The sequence below is a fragment of the Calcarisporiella thermophila genome (genome assembly GCF_041956535.1).
Source record: "Calcarisporiella thermophila strain CBS 279.70 unplaced genomic scaffold VTP21scaffold_5, whole genome shotgun sequence".
Classification (NCBI taxonomy): domain Eukaryota; kingdom Fungi; phylum Calcarisporiellomycota; class Calcarisporiellomycetes; order Calcarisporiellales; family Calcarisporiellaceae; genus Calcarisporiella; species Calcarisporiella thermophila.
Genome location: NW_027192195.1, coordinates 497,066 through 509,425, shown reverse-complemented (window position 1 = coordinate 509,425; position 12,360 = coordinate 497,066). Strand labels below are relative to the sequence as shown.

Here is a 12,360-nt window from a genome sequence, read left to right as displayed (position 1 = left end):
ATTTTTTTTTGATTTTCATTTCTTTTAACTGCATCCATCACAAAATGATGAACTCCTTGAGCGTCAGCAGCCGTCGTCAGATCACCCGTACTCTCCCCGTCATTAGCCACGCTCTGCGTTCCTATAGCACCCCTGCTGCTCAGCTAGGCTTCTTTAAAGTACCGAAAATCGATAATGAGCCTATGGTATGGACACAAGAGAAAAAAAACACCTAATCTATACGATGCCAATGATGGCGTATTAAACAATCGGTATTTTACTAGCTTTCATACGCACCGGGAAGCCCCGAGCGTCAGAAACTCAAGGAGGCAATCTCCGAGCTTCGCTCTCAGCTCCCGCTTGAGATTCCTTGCGTGGTGAATGGTGAAAGGGTATGCACCTCTTCTTTCTCGTGTCTTTCCGCTGATAAGGGCTTATTGATCTCAATGCTTTCGGATGGCTACTTCGTCTTTTAGGTAAAGACAGGCAATGTTCAGGAGCAGCGCATCCCCTACGAACATAAGACAGTCCTTGCACGATACCACACCGCCGATGAGGCCACCGTGAAGCAGGCTATCAATGGCGCCTTGGAGGCCAAGAAGAGGTGGGAGGAGATGCCATGGAATGACCGCGCCACCATCTTCCTTAAGGCTGCCGATCTTCTTTCGACCAAATACCGCTACAAGATCTTGGCTGCCACCATTCTCGGACAAGGAAAGAACGTGTGGCAGGCTGAGATTGATGCGGCCGCGGAACTCGCTGACTTCTGGCGATTTGGCTGCAAGTATGCCGAAGAGCTGTACCACCAGCAGCCTCCGATGAATCCTAAGGTGAGTGGGAATGAGGTGATGACGGCTTGCATTCACATTGGATATTAATAGTAAGGACGGAATAGGGCATGCTCAACCGTCTTGAATACCGTGGCCTTGAAGGCTTTGTATACGCCATTTCGCCCTTCAATTTCACCGCCATCGGTGGCAACCTTGCGGGTGCCCCTGCTCTTATGGGCAACACCGTTGTGCACAAACCCTCCGACTACGCCATCCTGTCGCAATACTTTGTTCAGGAACTCCTCGAGGAGGCTGGTCTCCCCCGAGGTGTCATCCAGTTCGTCCCTGGAAACGCCGTCGACATCACCCGCCAGGTGCTTGCCAGCCCAGACTTTGCTGCCCTGCACTTCACCGGATCGACCGCCGTGTTCCGTCACCTTTGGAAGGAGATCGGCTCGAACGTGGATCGGTACCGAAGCTACCCTCGCTTGGTGGGTGAGACGGGTGGAAAGAATTTCCACCTCCTTCACCCGTCCGCTGACGTTCGCCAGGCCGCTCTTCAGACCCTGAGGGGTGCATTTGAGTATCAAGGCCAGAAGGTGCGTTTTAAAACTTTTTGTTCCCTTGCTTTTAGTCTCCCCCTTATGGACTCGCATCTAATTGCTGACGCACGTGTACTTTGGATACTTGCAGTGCTCCGCCACCTCCCGTGTCTATGTCCCCGACAACTTGTGGAACCAGTTCCGCGAAGAGATTCTCAAGGAGCACGCCAAGATCAAACAGGGCTCGCCCGAGGACTTCACCAATTTCCTGGGCGCCGTCATCCACAAGCAGTCCTTTGATAAGATCAGCGGCTTCATCAACCACGCCAAGTCTGATTCGGACAGCGAGATCATTGCCGGAGGCAATTACGACGACTCGGTCGGTTACTTTGTTGAGCCCACCATCATTCACTCGAAGAACCCCCGCTCCAAGACCATGACCCAGGAAATCTTCGGCCCCGTCCTCACCGCATACGTGTACCCTGCCGGCGAGTTCGAGGAAACCATGCAACTGATCCAAGACACCACAGGCTATGCCTTGACCGGTGCAGTGTTCGCACGCGACCGCGAGGCCATTGTGCAGGCCACTCAAGGCCTTCGTCACGCAGCCGGCAACTTCTACGTGAACGATAAATCGACCGGTGCTGTGGTTGGACAGCAACCATTCGGTGGTGCACGCGCCTCGGGCACAAATGACAAGGCAGGCAGCGGCAGCTTGGTAACTCACCTTATGACTCCTCACCCCCTTATATGGACGTGATGACTGACTCTCTTTCCTTTTCCCTGCGTCTTAGTTGCTCCGCTTCGTCTCCATGCGCACCATCAAGGAGAACTTCTTGCCCCTAGAAGAGCTCACCTACCCATCCAACAAGCCCGAATAAATTGTTTTTTCTTGCCCTTTCAAGTGTTTAAAATGTTTACAATTTGATATATTTTTTTAATGAGTTAAAATAAATTTCTGATTCTATTTCACTATTTCTCAATCCTGGCCACCCTCAACAACTCTGGCTAAGCCTCACATTTTCTTCAGACTTGTTTTCATCCCCCCCCCCCCGGCGGCTTAAGTCAACTTCTCTGATCTTCTTTGGTTGTAAGAATTCGGGGACGACATGTCTAATACAAGAGGCTTCTGGAGACTAGTCAAAAAACTTTTTACAGTGGTAGGTTATTGGTTGGGAGAAACAACCATTGAGTGCTGATGTGGTGTGGAAATGAAAAGCCTCTATCATCGATGAGGATATATTTGATTTCCAAAACATCTTAAAATGGACTCGAAAATAGATTGAGAGGGATCATTGATTTTTTTTTATCTTCTCTACTCGAATAGAACCCCGAAGTTTCGGATGGTGTTTATGTGCGGGAATTCCGCCGACCGGCACCCGGTTCCCCCATTAATAAATACGAGATGCTGAAAACCAAGAATTCGGATGTCGCGGATAACTACTATTTCAAACGTGATATGCGACGGGCCTTCCCCCGCGAGGCTATTTACTCGCAACAAGAGGTGGCTGGTTTGCTCCTTGCTGCTCATGCTGGAAGGTAGGTTGGACAGTTTTTCGTTCTCGGTCCCCACTTTTCCTCAATGTGTATCCTTCCTCTTGCGCTCTCCTTAGCCTTCCTGCCCCATCTGAAGCCAGTGGCGAAACATCGGTCACTGCGCGCACCGAGGGCAATGCAGCTCTGACAGAGGCGTTGGCCAAGATCAGCCAGAATGAGGTTTTATATGATGCTCAGAAACTCCCCCCGCTACCCAACTGGAACCCTTCATATCAGTGGAAAGTCAGCACCGATCCCAGCAAAATCGATCCAGGTAACGATGCTTGTTTGATGCATTGCAAAGCAGCGACAACCTTTGAGTACAAGATACTGACTTTCTATATCCTAAATACTATAGATTCTTACTTCCCTATGCGAAACATGTGCTAAAGGCAGCCCAGGTGATTAGAATTCTCTTTCTTTGTAGAGCTTTTGCTTATTTTTTTTTTTCTCCTTTTTTATTTTATATAAACTTTGAATCTTCATTTACAACATCGCTCCTACTCACTCGATTTTGCATCCCGTTGGTTGGGAACAGAAAAAAGCCTAACCTAACCCCAATGCCACTTGTGGCTGTCTCTTAGAGGCTAGGTGTGGCCCTACCAGCGGCCCCTTCAAGTTGGCCATTTTTAACCATTTTTCCATGACACACTTGAAATCATAGGAAATTCATGTTTATTCTTGGGGGTGAGGGGAGAAGAAATTGGCCATTTGCAGTAGAAATATCTTTCCCTAGAGCTCATCTGACAGAGTGGCCGTAATTGTGACTATCTATGCTCCAATCATGCGTCACACGTTCCCCTTTATTAAAATGTCTTTTGCCGCATTAATTTAACGATTTTTTTTTACCATATTACCAGCTGAAAATGTCCGAGACATTAATACACGACATCGATGTTAAACTGGCGTCCTGCCAGGTGACGGACGACGAAGCGCATCAGAATGCGGCGCTGTTTAATCCAGACTACGATCTCACGCAACTCTCCATGGAGGAGAATGGCGTGGGGGCAAGGTCGCGCTCTCTCAAGGTACAGTTGAGACCCCGTCTCTAAGCGGCCTTGGTATGGACGCCATTTGGTTGAATGAACCTAATTTCTTAAACTACACTAGGAACGTCTGCTAACGGCCACTGAGGAGGACCTGAAGTTTCTCAGGGAGACTCTCGATCATCGGATAAAGGAGGGAAGGGGGGAGTGTATCTACGAAATTGGTTTGGATGGTGAATTGGCCCCGCAAATTCTCTTCTATCCCTTAATATTAATAGCTGATCCTTTTTTTTTTCATCCTTAGAGGGGGGAAATCCTATGGGCTTTAGTCAAGACCAGCTCGTGACGGCAATAAGTACCGTCCGAGCGGCTGCCAAGCAAGCCAATGCAGAGGTAGCATTGCTGTACGAGAAGACCATTCCTTTGCAGAACAATCCTGAGGATGAGGCAAGAATAGCCTATGTGAATATCCGTGCCTACCCTAAAGTGGAGGAATTGTTGGAAATTCGAGTGGCGGTGGTCGGGAATGTGGTGAGTATGCTTACCCACGATTTTAGGTTTGAGGAAATTTTAACCCACTTTTATTTGGGCGACTTTTCGACAGGATGCGGGAAAGGTTAGCTTACCATTGCTTCATCAACCTAGCCCTATGAAGCACTCTAACCTCTTATCAATGACATTTTTGCTGTCTAGTCGACGCTTCTTGGAGTTCTAACCAAAGGCATTCTTGACGACGGGCGAGGAAAGGCACGCGTTAATCTGTTTCGGTATTTAGCTCGCAGAGATTTTTTTCCCCCCTGCTTTTCATAGCGATTCTAACTTATTATCCCCCTCGGTAGCCACAAGCATGAGATCGAGAGTGGGAGAACCTCGTCAGTAGGGTTGGAGATCATGGGTTTCACGGCGGACTCCAAGCTAATACAGGGCGATCCTCGGAAGATGACATGGGATGATATATGCTCTCGCGCGGCCAAAGTCATCTCCTACATCGATCTGGCGGGCCATGAGAAATACCTGAAGGTATTTTCATATAATGTTAGTACGCTAGCCCTTTGATTGAATTTTTATTTTGCCATCCAGACCACGGTGTTCGGGATGACCGGCTGTGCTCCCGACTTCGTAATGTTGATGATCGGGGCCAACGCAGGTACTGCTTCCACACTTCCCAATCTATGAAATGTATTGCTAAGCTAGCTCACGTCCTCTTAGGGGTGATTGGTATGACGAAGGAGCATCTCGGCATTGCTCTAGCGCTATCGGTACCAGTCTATGTTGTCATCACCAAGATTGACATGTGTCCCGCAAACGTCCTGGAGAGCACCATCAAGCAACTCACCAAGCTCCTCAAGAGCCCAGGGTGTAGGAAAATTCCAATATTTGTAAGATCCATAGAGGACGTGGTGTTGACGGCGGTAAGTAAAATGCCAGTATTTTTGCTGCTTATAACTGACTTCGGCCCCCCGCCCTTTCTATATATATAATCTAATATGTATTTGATATCCCGTAGCAAAATTTCAAGTCGGAGCGCTTATGCCCCATATTCCAGGTGTCCAACGTGTCGGGCGAGGTGAGCACTACCCTCTCTCTTCTCGAGAGCTAATTTATTATTCCCTGGGAATCAGTGCTAATCCTATAATCCTCTGATAGGGTTTGGATCTGCTAAAGAATTTCCTCAACATTCTCCCGGTCAATGGTCACTACGATATTAATCAGCCCGTAGAGTACCAAATCACAGACACCTTCTCTGTGCCGCATGTTGGGACGGTGGTCAGTGGCGTCATCATGAACGGTAAAATCCCTGATGGTCGGGCGGTTTAAAGCCGGTAGTTTGACGCTAACGTTTTCTTCATAGGGGTAGTCCATGTTGGCGACCAACTGCTCCTGGGACCCGACTCCACTGGCCAGTTTCAGCCGACCACCATCAAGAGCATCCAGCGAAAGCGCGTCAACGTGCCGATGGCAAGCGCCGGCCAGAGTGCAAGTTTCGGGCTCAAGAAGATCCGAAGGGCCGCGATCAGAAAGGGCATGGTGATGCTTAGCAAGACGGAGCCGCCTCCCAAAGGTTTGAATGATTGACCAGATCACTCCACCCCCACCCTCCCTTTTCCCATTTAACTAATATAATGTTTGTAGCGGTTTTCGAGTTCGAGGCCGAGATCCTTGTCTTGTACCACTCCAGCACCATCAACCAGCGCTACCAGGCCATGCTCCACTGCGGCACAGTGCGTCAGACGGTCTCCATGGTTAGTCTGGGGGACCGGGGAGTGTTGCGAACGGGGGACCGCGCGACCGTCCGGTTCCGGTTCATCCGACACCCCGAGTTCTTGAAGCCCGGCAGCAAGCTGGTGTTTCGTGAGGGGAGGACGAAGGGGGTGGGCAAGGTGGTGCGACTCTTGTAAAGTATAACCTCTAATGATCCTTGTTTTATTTTTCCCATCTTATCCATTAGACTGGTCTGGTGTCTGTATCTTATTTTTTTTTTTCTGCATTGTATAATGTATAGCGAATGCATTGAACATGATAGTGTTTTAGGGGGTGATGCACAAAGCTTGGCTCCCACACGCAAAGTCTACCAATATGGATGCAGTCCACAAACTCTATTGAAAACATTTTGTTCTATGGAGAGCGGGTTGGCTTTAGCTATGGGAGCTAGTGGGGTGGGCGTGTTTTCACCCTTGTCCAAGAGAGCCACTTGTATTCATGGGAGGGTGAAAAAAAAAAGGCTTCCAGATGCGATCTCATTTCAGATGCATGGCTGACGGGGGCCAGGCCGACCCCACTCCAACACAAATGGCGCATCGAAGCGGGATAGGTGTGCATGCCAGTTTGCATTCGACTAGCACTGCCTCTCCCTCCGCTTCAAGGCTCGATGCCGGCGACTTGGAAGCGGGCGCCAGGGAAGGATGGGAGAGATACGGCCAGATTTAGGAGGAAAAGGCCATTTGCCAACTCAAATGAAAGGTCGACTTCAGTAGAGAATCAATGAAAAAAGCGGGAGGAAGGGAAAGATACCAAGGATGGTCTATATCCTTTATATATATAACTGAAATAGAATTAAGGTAAATGGAAGATGAGGGGGGAATCTGACCAATTAGCGTAGATATTAAAGTGTGGAATCGATCTAAATTGAGGATGTCATCTTGTGGTAGAGGAAAAAAAAAGGGGGGGGAGGGGGTGCACAGTAGGAGCAAGGCTTAAAATAGCACATAGAAGCATGCCCAGCTCACCAGGGTTGCGATCAGAGATGCCTGGAGCCGACTTGCTGCCAAGGATTTTGCTGAGGATGGGCCAGAAGTGGAATTGCCGGGAAGGGCGGAGCCCGAGGCCGCAGTAGGCCGTAAGAAAGGGTTGGAGGCATTCGGTAGGAGAGAGGGACTGGCATGCTGCATACTAGCGCTAGCAGTGGCAGCCATTCCGGGGGGTGGCGGAGCCATGGTGACGACGACGCCTTCGACGCCATTGATTTCAAAGCGGGATGAATAGGACCAGTCGTTGTCGTCGACTCCCTAGAGAAAGTCCAGGTGGAGTCAAAGAAGGGTCAAGAATATCATACAAACAAAGATCCCATGGCGATCTTACCATTCGCAGCTGGTATTCCTTGGAACTACACATAGCCATGAAAATAATCCAAAAAATACACAAATCAGATATCTCATCCATTTGACTCTTCTCATTCAACCCATTTTACAGCACGTACCTAACTACATTCACGGGGATGGTCCATGCAATTCCCCCTTTTTTTGGGTCCACCCCCGTCGCACATGTCATCACAAATCCGCCATTATGCAGCAGCTGGATGTGCAGCTTGTCAGTTGCGCGCCCGTCAGGGCCAGCCTTGGGGTCGATTTTCCACTCCAGCTTGGCGGTGGTGCCCGCCTTCATGACCGTGTTCGCGACGGGCTTCGTGAAGAGCCAGGTGTACGCGTGTGCATAGGAGACGAGGGCTGCGAGAGCAAAGAGGAGAAAGCGGGATTGCATATTAAGGTATCAACAGGGGAATGAGGGAGAAGCGTGGGGAGCGCTGGAAGGAGAGGATGGTGATGATGGTATCAAAGCGTAATCTCTTTTATTTTTTCAAGAGTGCTATTCCATTACGGTGTTTTTTATTCCACACTTGGCCACCCTATTGTAAGCAATTTGCTTTCATTGGCCCTGCCTTTTTTGGGCTAATGAAACCTACAGCACAATTAATGGGCAAGGGCGCTAGGGCTAATCAAGGCAGTGCTTTGTTTTCGACTCTCACTTTCATATTCCCTGTTTCGCTTGCAAAACTGGCTCTGCGTCCCCATGCTGCTCCATCCAAAATGGAGCGCGAATTTTCATTTCTGATACAGACGGGTCCAATTCGAAAGGGAGGGAGGCCGCGAAAGCCGGAAAATCGTGGGCCAAAATGGCCCCGCCCTCCTGCAGCAATTCGTCACGTTTGGATCCCGCTGGACTCGAGAGGGGTGTTGCAGAGAGCTCTGCAATCCCAAATGTTCTGCCTGCAAAAATCTCGATTGGACACCTCTGTGCGATTGGTGGGCATTGACGGGTCGGAAAAAAGCGCTTTACAGCAATCCTCACTCCCCTCTCTTGTCTCCTGCATAGCGTCTTGCACCTGGCGATACCCGCTCTTCCCGCACCACTGCCTAACTCGACACACGGGCACTCTCCCTAATGATGCCGGCCCTGACCATCTCCACCAAAACCAAATGGCTTGTTTGGGTCAGCCACCTGAAGAAATCGCCCACGCGCCCTCAGACCCCCAAGCATTCGCGTGATTCAGGCTATAGTCATGGGGTCCAGGAGCAGCGTAGGTCTTTTCTGTGGCTAGCTGTGGTTCTTGAGTCTTTTCTGGAATAGAGCCTGACCGTGTTGTTTATCTCTCATGTTTGGATGGCAGCAGGAAGGATCTTCGGGATTGCACTGGAAGAGTCGATTAAGTATGCACGCGTTCCCATCAGTTATATGGACGGCAGTGAGCAGTTCTATGGGAGCATCCCAATTATTGTCGCCAAGTGTGGAGCCTATCTAAAGGATCAAGGTGGGCAGTCTAGCCCTGTGGTGTGAGCATCCGCTATCCCTCTCACGCGTTTTCGCTACTCGCGTTTTTTTTTTCCTGTATTTTAGGGGTGTTCGTTGAGGGCGTGTTCCGCGTCTCGGGCTCCGTCAAGCGGATGGCCAGACTGCAAGAGCTCTTTGACACGCCGCCGACCTATGGCCTGGACCTTGAGTGGGCGGGCTACACGGTGCACGACGCGGCTAACCTGCTCCGCAGATACTGCAACCACCTGCCCGATCCCATTATTACCCACGCCTATTACGGCGCTTTCCGCGAGGTGTTGGAGAACGAGGGCGTGTCGGAGAGTGGACGCGTGGCCGCGTTCCAGGCTCTCATCCACGGCCTTCCCGCCGCACACCAATTCCTCCTCCTCTATCTCCTCGACCTGCTCGCCTTCTTCGCGGCCCACGCAAGCCGGACTCGCATGGATCGCGCGAATCTGGCATCGGTGTTTCAGCCGGGAATCCTCTCCCACCCAAGCGACCAGCTCTCGCCAAGCGAATACAAGGCCTCGCAGCGGGTCGTCGAGTTTCTGATAGAGCACCAGGCGTGCTTCACAGCCAAGTGCGGCCTGAAAGCAATCGGGGTGGATGAACTCCGAATGCTGGCGAAGTCGAGCAGCTCCTCGGTGCCATCGGCCCTACATGATAAGAAGAGGAGGAGAAAGACCGCCGAGCTCAGCGGGATCCAACGGGCACCGCTAAAGCGGCTCCCCTACAAAAGCAGGAGTATGCAGACGCTTCCCTCCTGCGGGAATGACATTCGCTGTGGTTAGTATAGCAAGTAAACAAAAGACCCTACATGGCTGGTATTAATGCCGTGCTATTTAGCTGAGAGCTGGCAACAGAGCATCTTTGACCCCTCCCTAGATTCGGCCGCGCTGAGGGTTAGGCGACGCGTGGCATCGGTGCCCTACATGTTCTCATTAAAGTCCCAAACATTCACCACCCCGGACCCGGAAGAGGGAAGAGACATCGTGCGCTCGTTTTTGCAGGTTCAAACATGGCAAGATCCTTGCGCCATTGAGCCCGCGCTCTCTACCGTCGACCAACCTCAGCCCCCGATCGACCTTTCCTTCTCATCGGCCAAGGTTCTGGAAGATTCCCTGCGTGGGCTTAGCCCCACGTCGGTGCGATCCCACTCCATACTCCGCTCCCAGACGGACCGCGCTAATCCTTTCAGCGATTTTCTAAGAAACCGCATTTCTTCCATGGCCAACTCGCCTCGGGCGAAATGGGCCAAGTTTCTGGGCAACCATGGGGAGGAGGGCGAAACGGGTTTGCCAAAGAGAAGGACCGGGAGGTTCGGGGCCCTGGTGCGGAGATGGCCAAGTTCACGCCGGACCTGAATTGCGTCCCCTTACTCTGTCTCCGTGTGTATATTAGTGTATTTATTGGCCAATATGTTTTTCTTGGGTGTTCTGTTCCATGAGGTTTTGTAAGTGATATTTTTAGCTAGCGTTTTGTATGCTGTTCGTTGTTCTGACCTGAAAGTCTTCTAAAAATAACGCCAGGGCCCCCTTCCCCCTGGATCTTTCATTTGTTCTGCGTCCATAGATCATGGCTGATGATGGCTGAAGCCAGGCGGGCGAACCAGAGGACAGAGCTGGTTGGCAATTAGATTTTCCAGGATTGGGTGAAGGGGAGATCGACTCTAGCGGCGCCCGGTGGCTCCTTCCTAATTTGACGGCCAGGGGGAGGGCCGGGGCTAAATCAGGAGCCCGGCCAATTTTATTTTATTTTTGTGCGCTTGCCAAGCAATTTTCCTCTAGGCGATTCATCGTGAGTTTGAGTTGGAAATATGACAAAGCGACGGGCCACGCCTTGAGTTAGGCAATTGTGCCCCACGCAGCTTCTTCAGGCCCAGTTCCATGCGCGCGTGCTTATCGATTATCGCCTAACCCTATTCATCACGCCAGGCGTCGAGCACTAGGAGAAAACGGGGAAAGCGGCCTCGATCGCACCCTTTCACGGTTAAGCATCGGCCCCCCCCCCCTGCCCAGTCGTGTGCGCCCCATTCTCCCCTGCCGTGATAAACGGTGGTTGGGAGCAATAAGCTCTGCCGACAATATATCGGGTGGTGCACGAAGCCAGGATTGAGCATCCGCACATAAGATCTCGTCCACCATGTTCCCCCTCGGCCATATAGGGACCTGCGAGAATAAAAATAAGTTTATTGACTCCGAACCTCCTATATATAGGGAGAGGCCGTTCCCTCCGCTCAAGCCCGCCGTCGTTTCTCCTGTTTCTTAGTCATTCTACTCTGCTATTCCTCCGTTGTTTGCATTATTCCCATCATCGCTAGAAAATGAAGTTCTCCGTTGTTGCCATCCTTGCCGCCCTCGTCGCCGTCGCCGCCGCCCAGACCTACGACGACGCCATCAAGACCCACGACTGCATCGCCAACTGCGGCGCTGAGGACGCAGAGAACTGCTACCAGTCCTGCATTGACAAGTTCTACACCAAGGAAGAGGGCAAGAGCGAGGAGGAGGAGCCCAGCTCCAGCCCCGTGGAATCCGCCGACGAGCCCTCCGCGACTGAGGACGCGGCCGAGGAGACCCCCACGTCGATCCTGACCGCCGTCCCCACCGAGTCCTCCTTCGCCTCCTCCTCCTCCTCCTCCGCCCTGAGCTCCTCCGGGTTCCCCACCCCCACCGAGTCCGCCGAGGATGCCGAGGAGACCCCCTCCAAGGCCGACGAGGAGGACGCTGAGCCCACCCCGACCGAGTCCGCCGCCGATGAAGAAGAGGCCAACTAGATGCATGACTAGGTTTTTGTTTTCTGTTTCGCGTTCATCATTTAATTCTTATAAATTGTATTCACGAGACCTATCCTCCACTTTTCAATAAACTACTTGATGCACCCATGCTTACTGCTTGCTGGCGATGTTCCAAGAAAAAGGGCTTTGTTTGGTTGCTATTCTCTAAAAAAATAACAGAGGGGGAGACTGTACATAGTAATATGAGCAAGAGAAAAGGGGTGTGTGTGTGAGAGATAAAGAGAAGAAAAAGAGAGAGAGGGAGAAAAGGAGCATAGAAAAATACACTGAGGCGAAAATAACATAAAATAACAAGACACAAAAAAAAAAGGTCCGTGCCAGCAACCCCTACTACTCCATCACCTTGGCGAATAAAGAGGGCGGCTCCTCTTTTGCCGTCGTCACCACGGAATGGCCGCGATACCCGCAGAGGGGGCCTATCCGCGACAGCTGGTCAGTCTCGTTGAGGATCCCGCAGAGGGGGGGGAGCCGGATGGGGGCGTCGGGCACCGCCAGTTTTGGATTGGGGGGGTCTAGGGCGGGGGCGCTCTGGCGACTCAAGAGGGGAGGTGGCGGTGGCGGCGGGTGAGCGGCAGAGGAATGCATGGTAGCGGGGGGAGGGAGGCTGCGCTCGGGCTTGCTGACGGCGCCCGCATTGCCGGTGGAATGATACTGGGGCGGCGAGGGATAGGCGATCTGCGAGAGGGAGGGGGGCCCCGTGCTGGCGGCGGCGGGCACGCCCCCGC

General features: G+C 51.7%; 8 protein-coding genes across 8 annotated transcripts; 6 read left to right on the top strand and 2 right to left on the bottom strand.

Annotated features, from left to right (window-relative positions):
- Window positions 1-44: 44 nt before the first annotated feature.
- On the top strand, window positions 45-2,172 carry VTP21DRAFT_9302 (uncharacterized protein; the record flags this gene model as incomplete). The annotated part of the gene is made up of 6 exons (XM_069400245.1): window positions 45-185; window positions 264-371; window positions 456-809; window positions 875-1,348; window positions 1,443-2,009; window positions 2,086-2,172. 6 exons carry the CDS (start codon window positions 45-47, stop codon window positions 2,170-2,172), a joined length of 1,731 nt encoding a protein of 576 aa, XP_069254190.1.
- A 228-nt stretch (window positions 2,173-2,400) lies between these two features.
- VTP21DRAFT_9301 (uncharacterized protein) lies at window positions 2,401-3,217 on the top strand (the record flags this gene model as incomplete). Its single annotated transcript, XM_069400244.1, has 4 exons — window positions 2,401-2,451; window positions 2,619-2,830; window positions 2,905-3,101; window positions 3,186-3,217. 4 exons carry the CDS (start codon window positions 2,401-2,403, stop codon window positions 3,215-3,217), a joined length of 492 nt encoding a protein of 163 aa, XP_069254189.1.
- Window positions 3,218-3,693: 476 nt separating this feature from the next.
- On the top strand, window positions 3,694-6,212 carry VTP21DRAFT_9300 (uncharacterized protein; the record flags this gene model as incomplete). Its single annotated transcript, XM_069400243.1, has 12 exons — window positions 3,694-3,855; window positions 3,938-4,046; window positions 4,118-4,344; window positions 4,418-4,429; window positions 4,507-4,580; window positions 4,653-4,833; window positions 4,894-4,960; window positions 5,023-5,225; window positions 5,321-5,380; window positions 5,461-5,602; window positions 5,666-5,875; window positions 5,947-6,212. The coding sequence occupies 12 exons, from the start codon at window positions 3,694-3,696 to the stop codon at window positions 6,210-6,212; spliced, it is 1,713 nt and encodes a 570-aa protein (XP_069254188.1).
- A 795-nt stretch (window positions 6,213-7,007) lies between these two features.
- On the bottom strand, window positions 7,008-7,791 carry VTP21DRAFT_9299 (uncharacterized protein; the record flags this gene model as incomplete). Its single annotated transcript, XM_069400240.1, has 3 exons — window positions 7,008-7,319; window positions 7,393-7,417; window positions 7,511-7,791. 3 exons carry the CDS (start codon window positions 7,789-7,791, stop codon window positions 7,008-7,010), a joined length of 618 nt encoding a protein of 205 aa, XP_069254187.1.
- Window positions 7,792-8,003: 212 nt separating this feature from the next.
- Window positions 8,004-8,576, top strand: VTP21DRAFT_9298 (uncharacterized protein; the record flags this gene model as incomplete). The annotated part of the gene is made up of 1 exon (XM_069400239.1): window positions 8,004-8,576. One exon carries the CDS (start codon window positions 8,004-8,006, stop codon window positions 8,574-8,576), a length of 573 nt encoding a protein of 190 aa, XP_069254186.1.
- A 115-nt stretch (window positions 8,577-8,691) lies between these two features.
- VTP21DRAFT_9297 (uncharacterized protein) lies at window positions 8,692-10,413 on the top strand (the record flags this gene model as incomplete). The annotated part of the gene is made up of 5 exons (XM_069400238.1): window positions 8,692-8,839; window positions 8,926-9,627; window positions 9,688-10,188; window positions 10,243-10,294; window positions 10,371-10,413. The coding sequence occupies 5 exons, from the start codon at window positions 8,692-8,694 to the stop codon at window positions 10,411-10,413; spliced, it is 1,446 nt and encodes a 481-aa protein (XP_069254185.1).
- Window positions 10,414-11,164: 751 nt separating this feature from the next.
- Window positions 11,165-11,614, top strand: VTP21DRAFT_9296 (uncharacterized protein; the record flags this gene model as incomplete). Its single annotated transcript, XM_069400237.1, has 1 exon — window positions 11,165-11,614. The coding sequence occupies one exon, from the start codon at window positions 11,165-11,167 to the stop codon at window positions 11,612-11,614; it is 450 nt and encodes a 149-aa protein (XP_069254184.1).
- A 111-nt stretch (window positions 11,615-11,725) lies between these two features.
- VTP21DRAFT_9295 (uncharacterized protein) lies at window positions 11,726-12,220 on the bottom strand (the record flags this gene model as incomplete). The annotated part of the gene is made up of 2 exons (XM_069400236.1): window positions 11,726-11,779; window positions 11,978-12,220. The coding sequence occupies 2 exons, from the start codon at window positions 12,218-12,220 to the stop codon at window positions 11,726-11,728; spliced, it is 297 nt and encodes a 98-aa protein (XP_069254183.1).
- Between the last annotated feature and the right edge of the window lie 140 nt (window positions 12,221-12,360).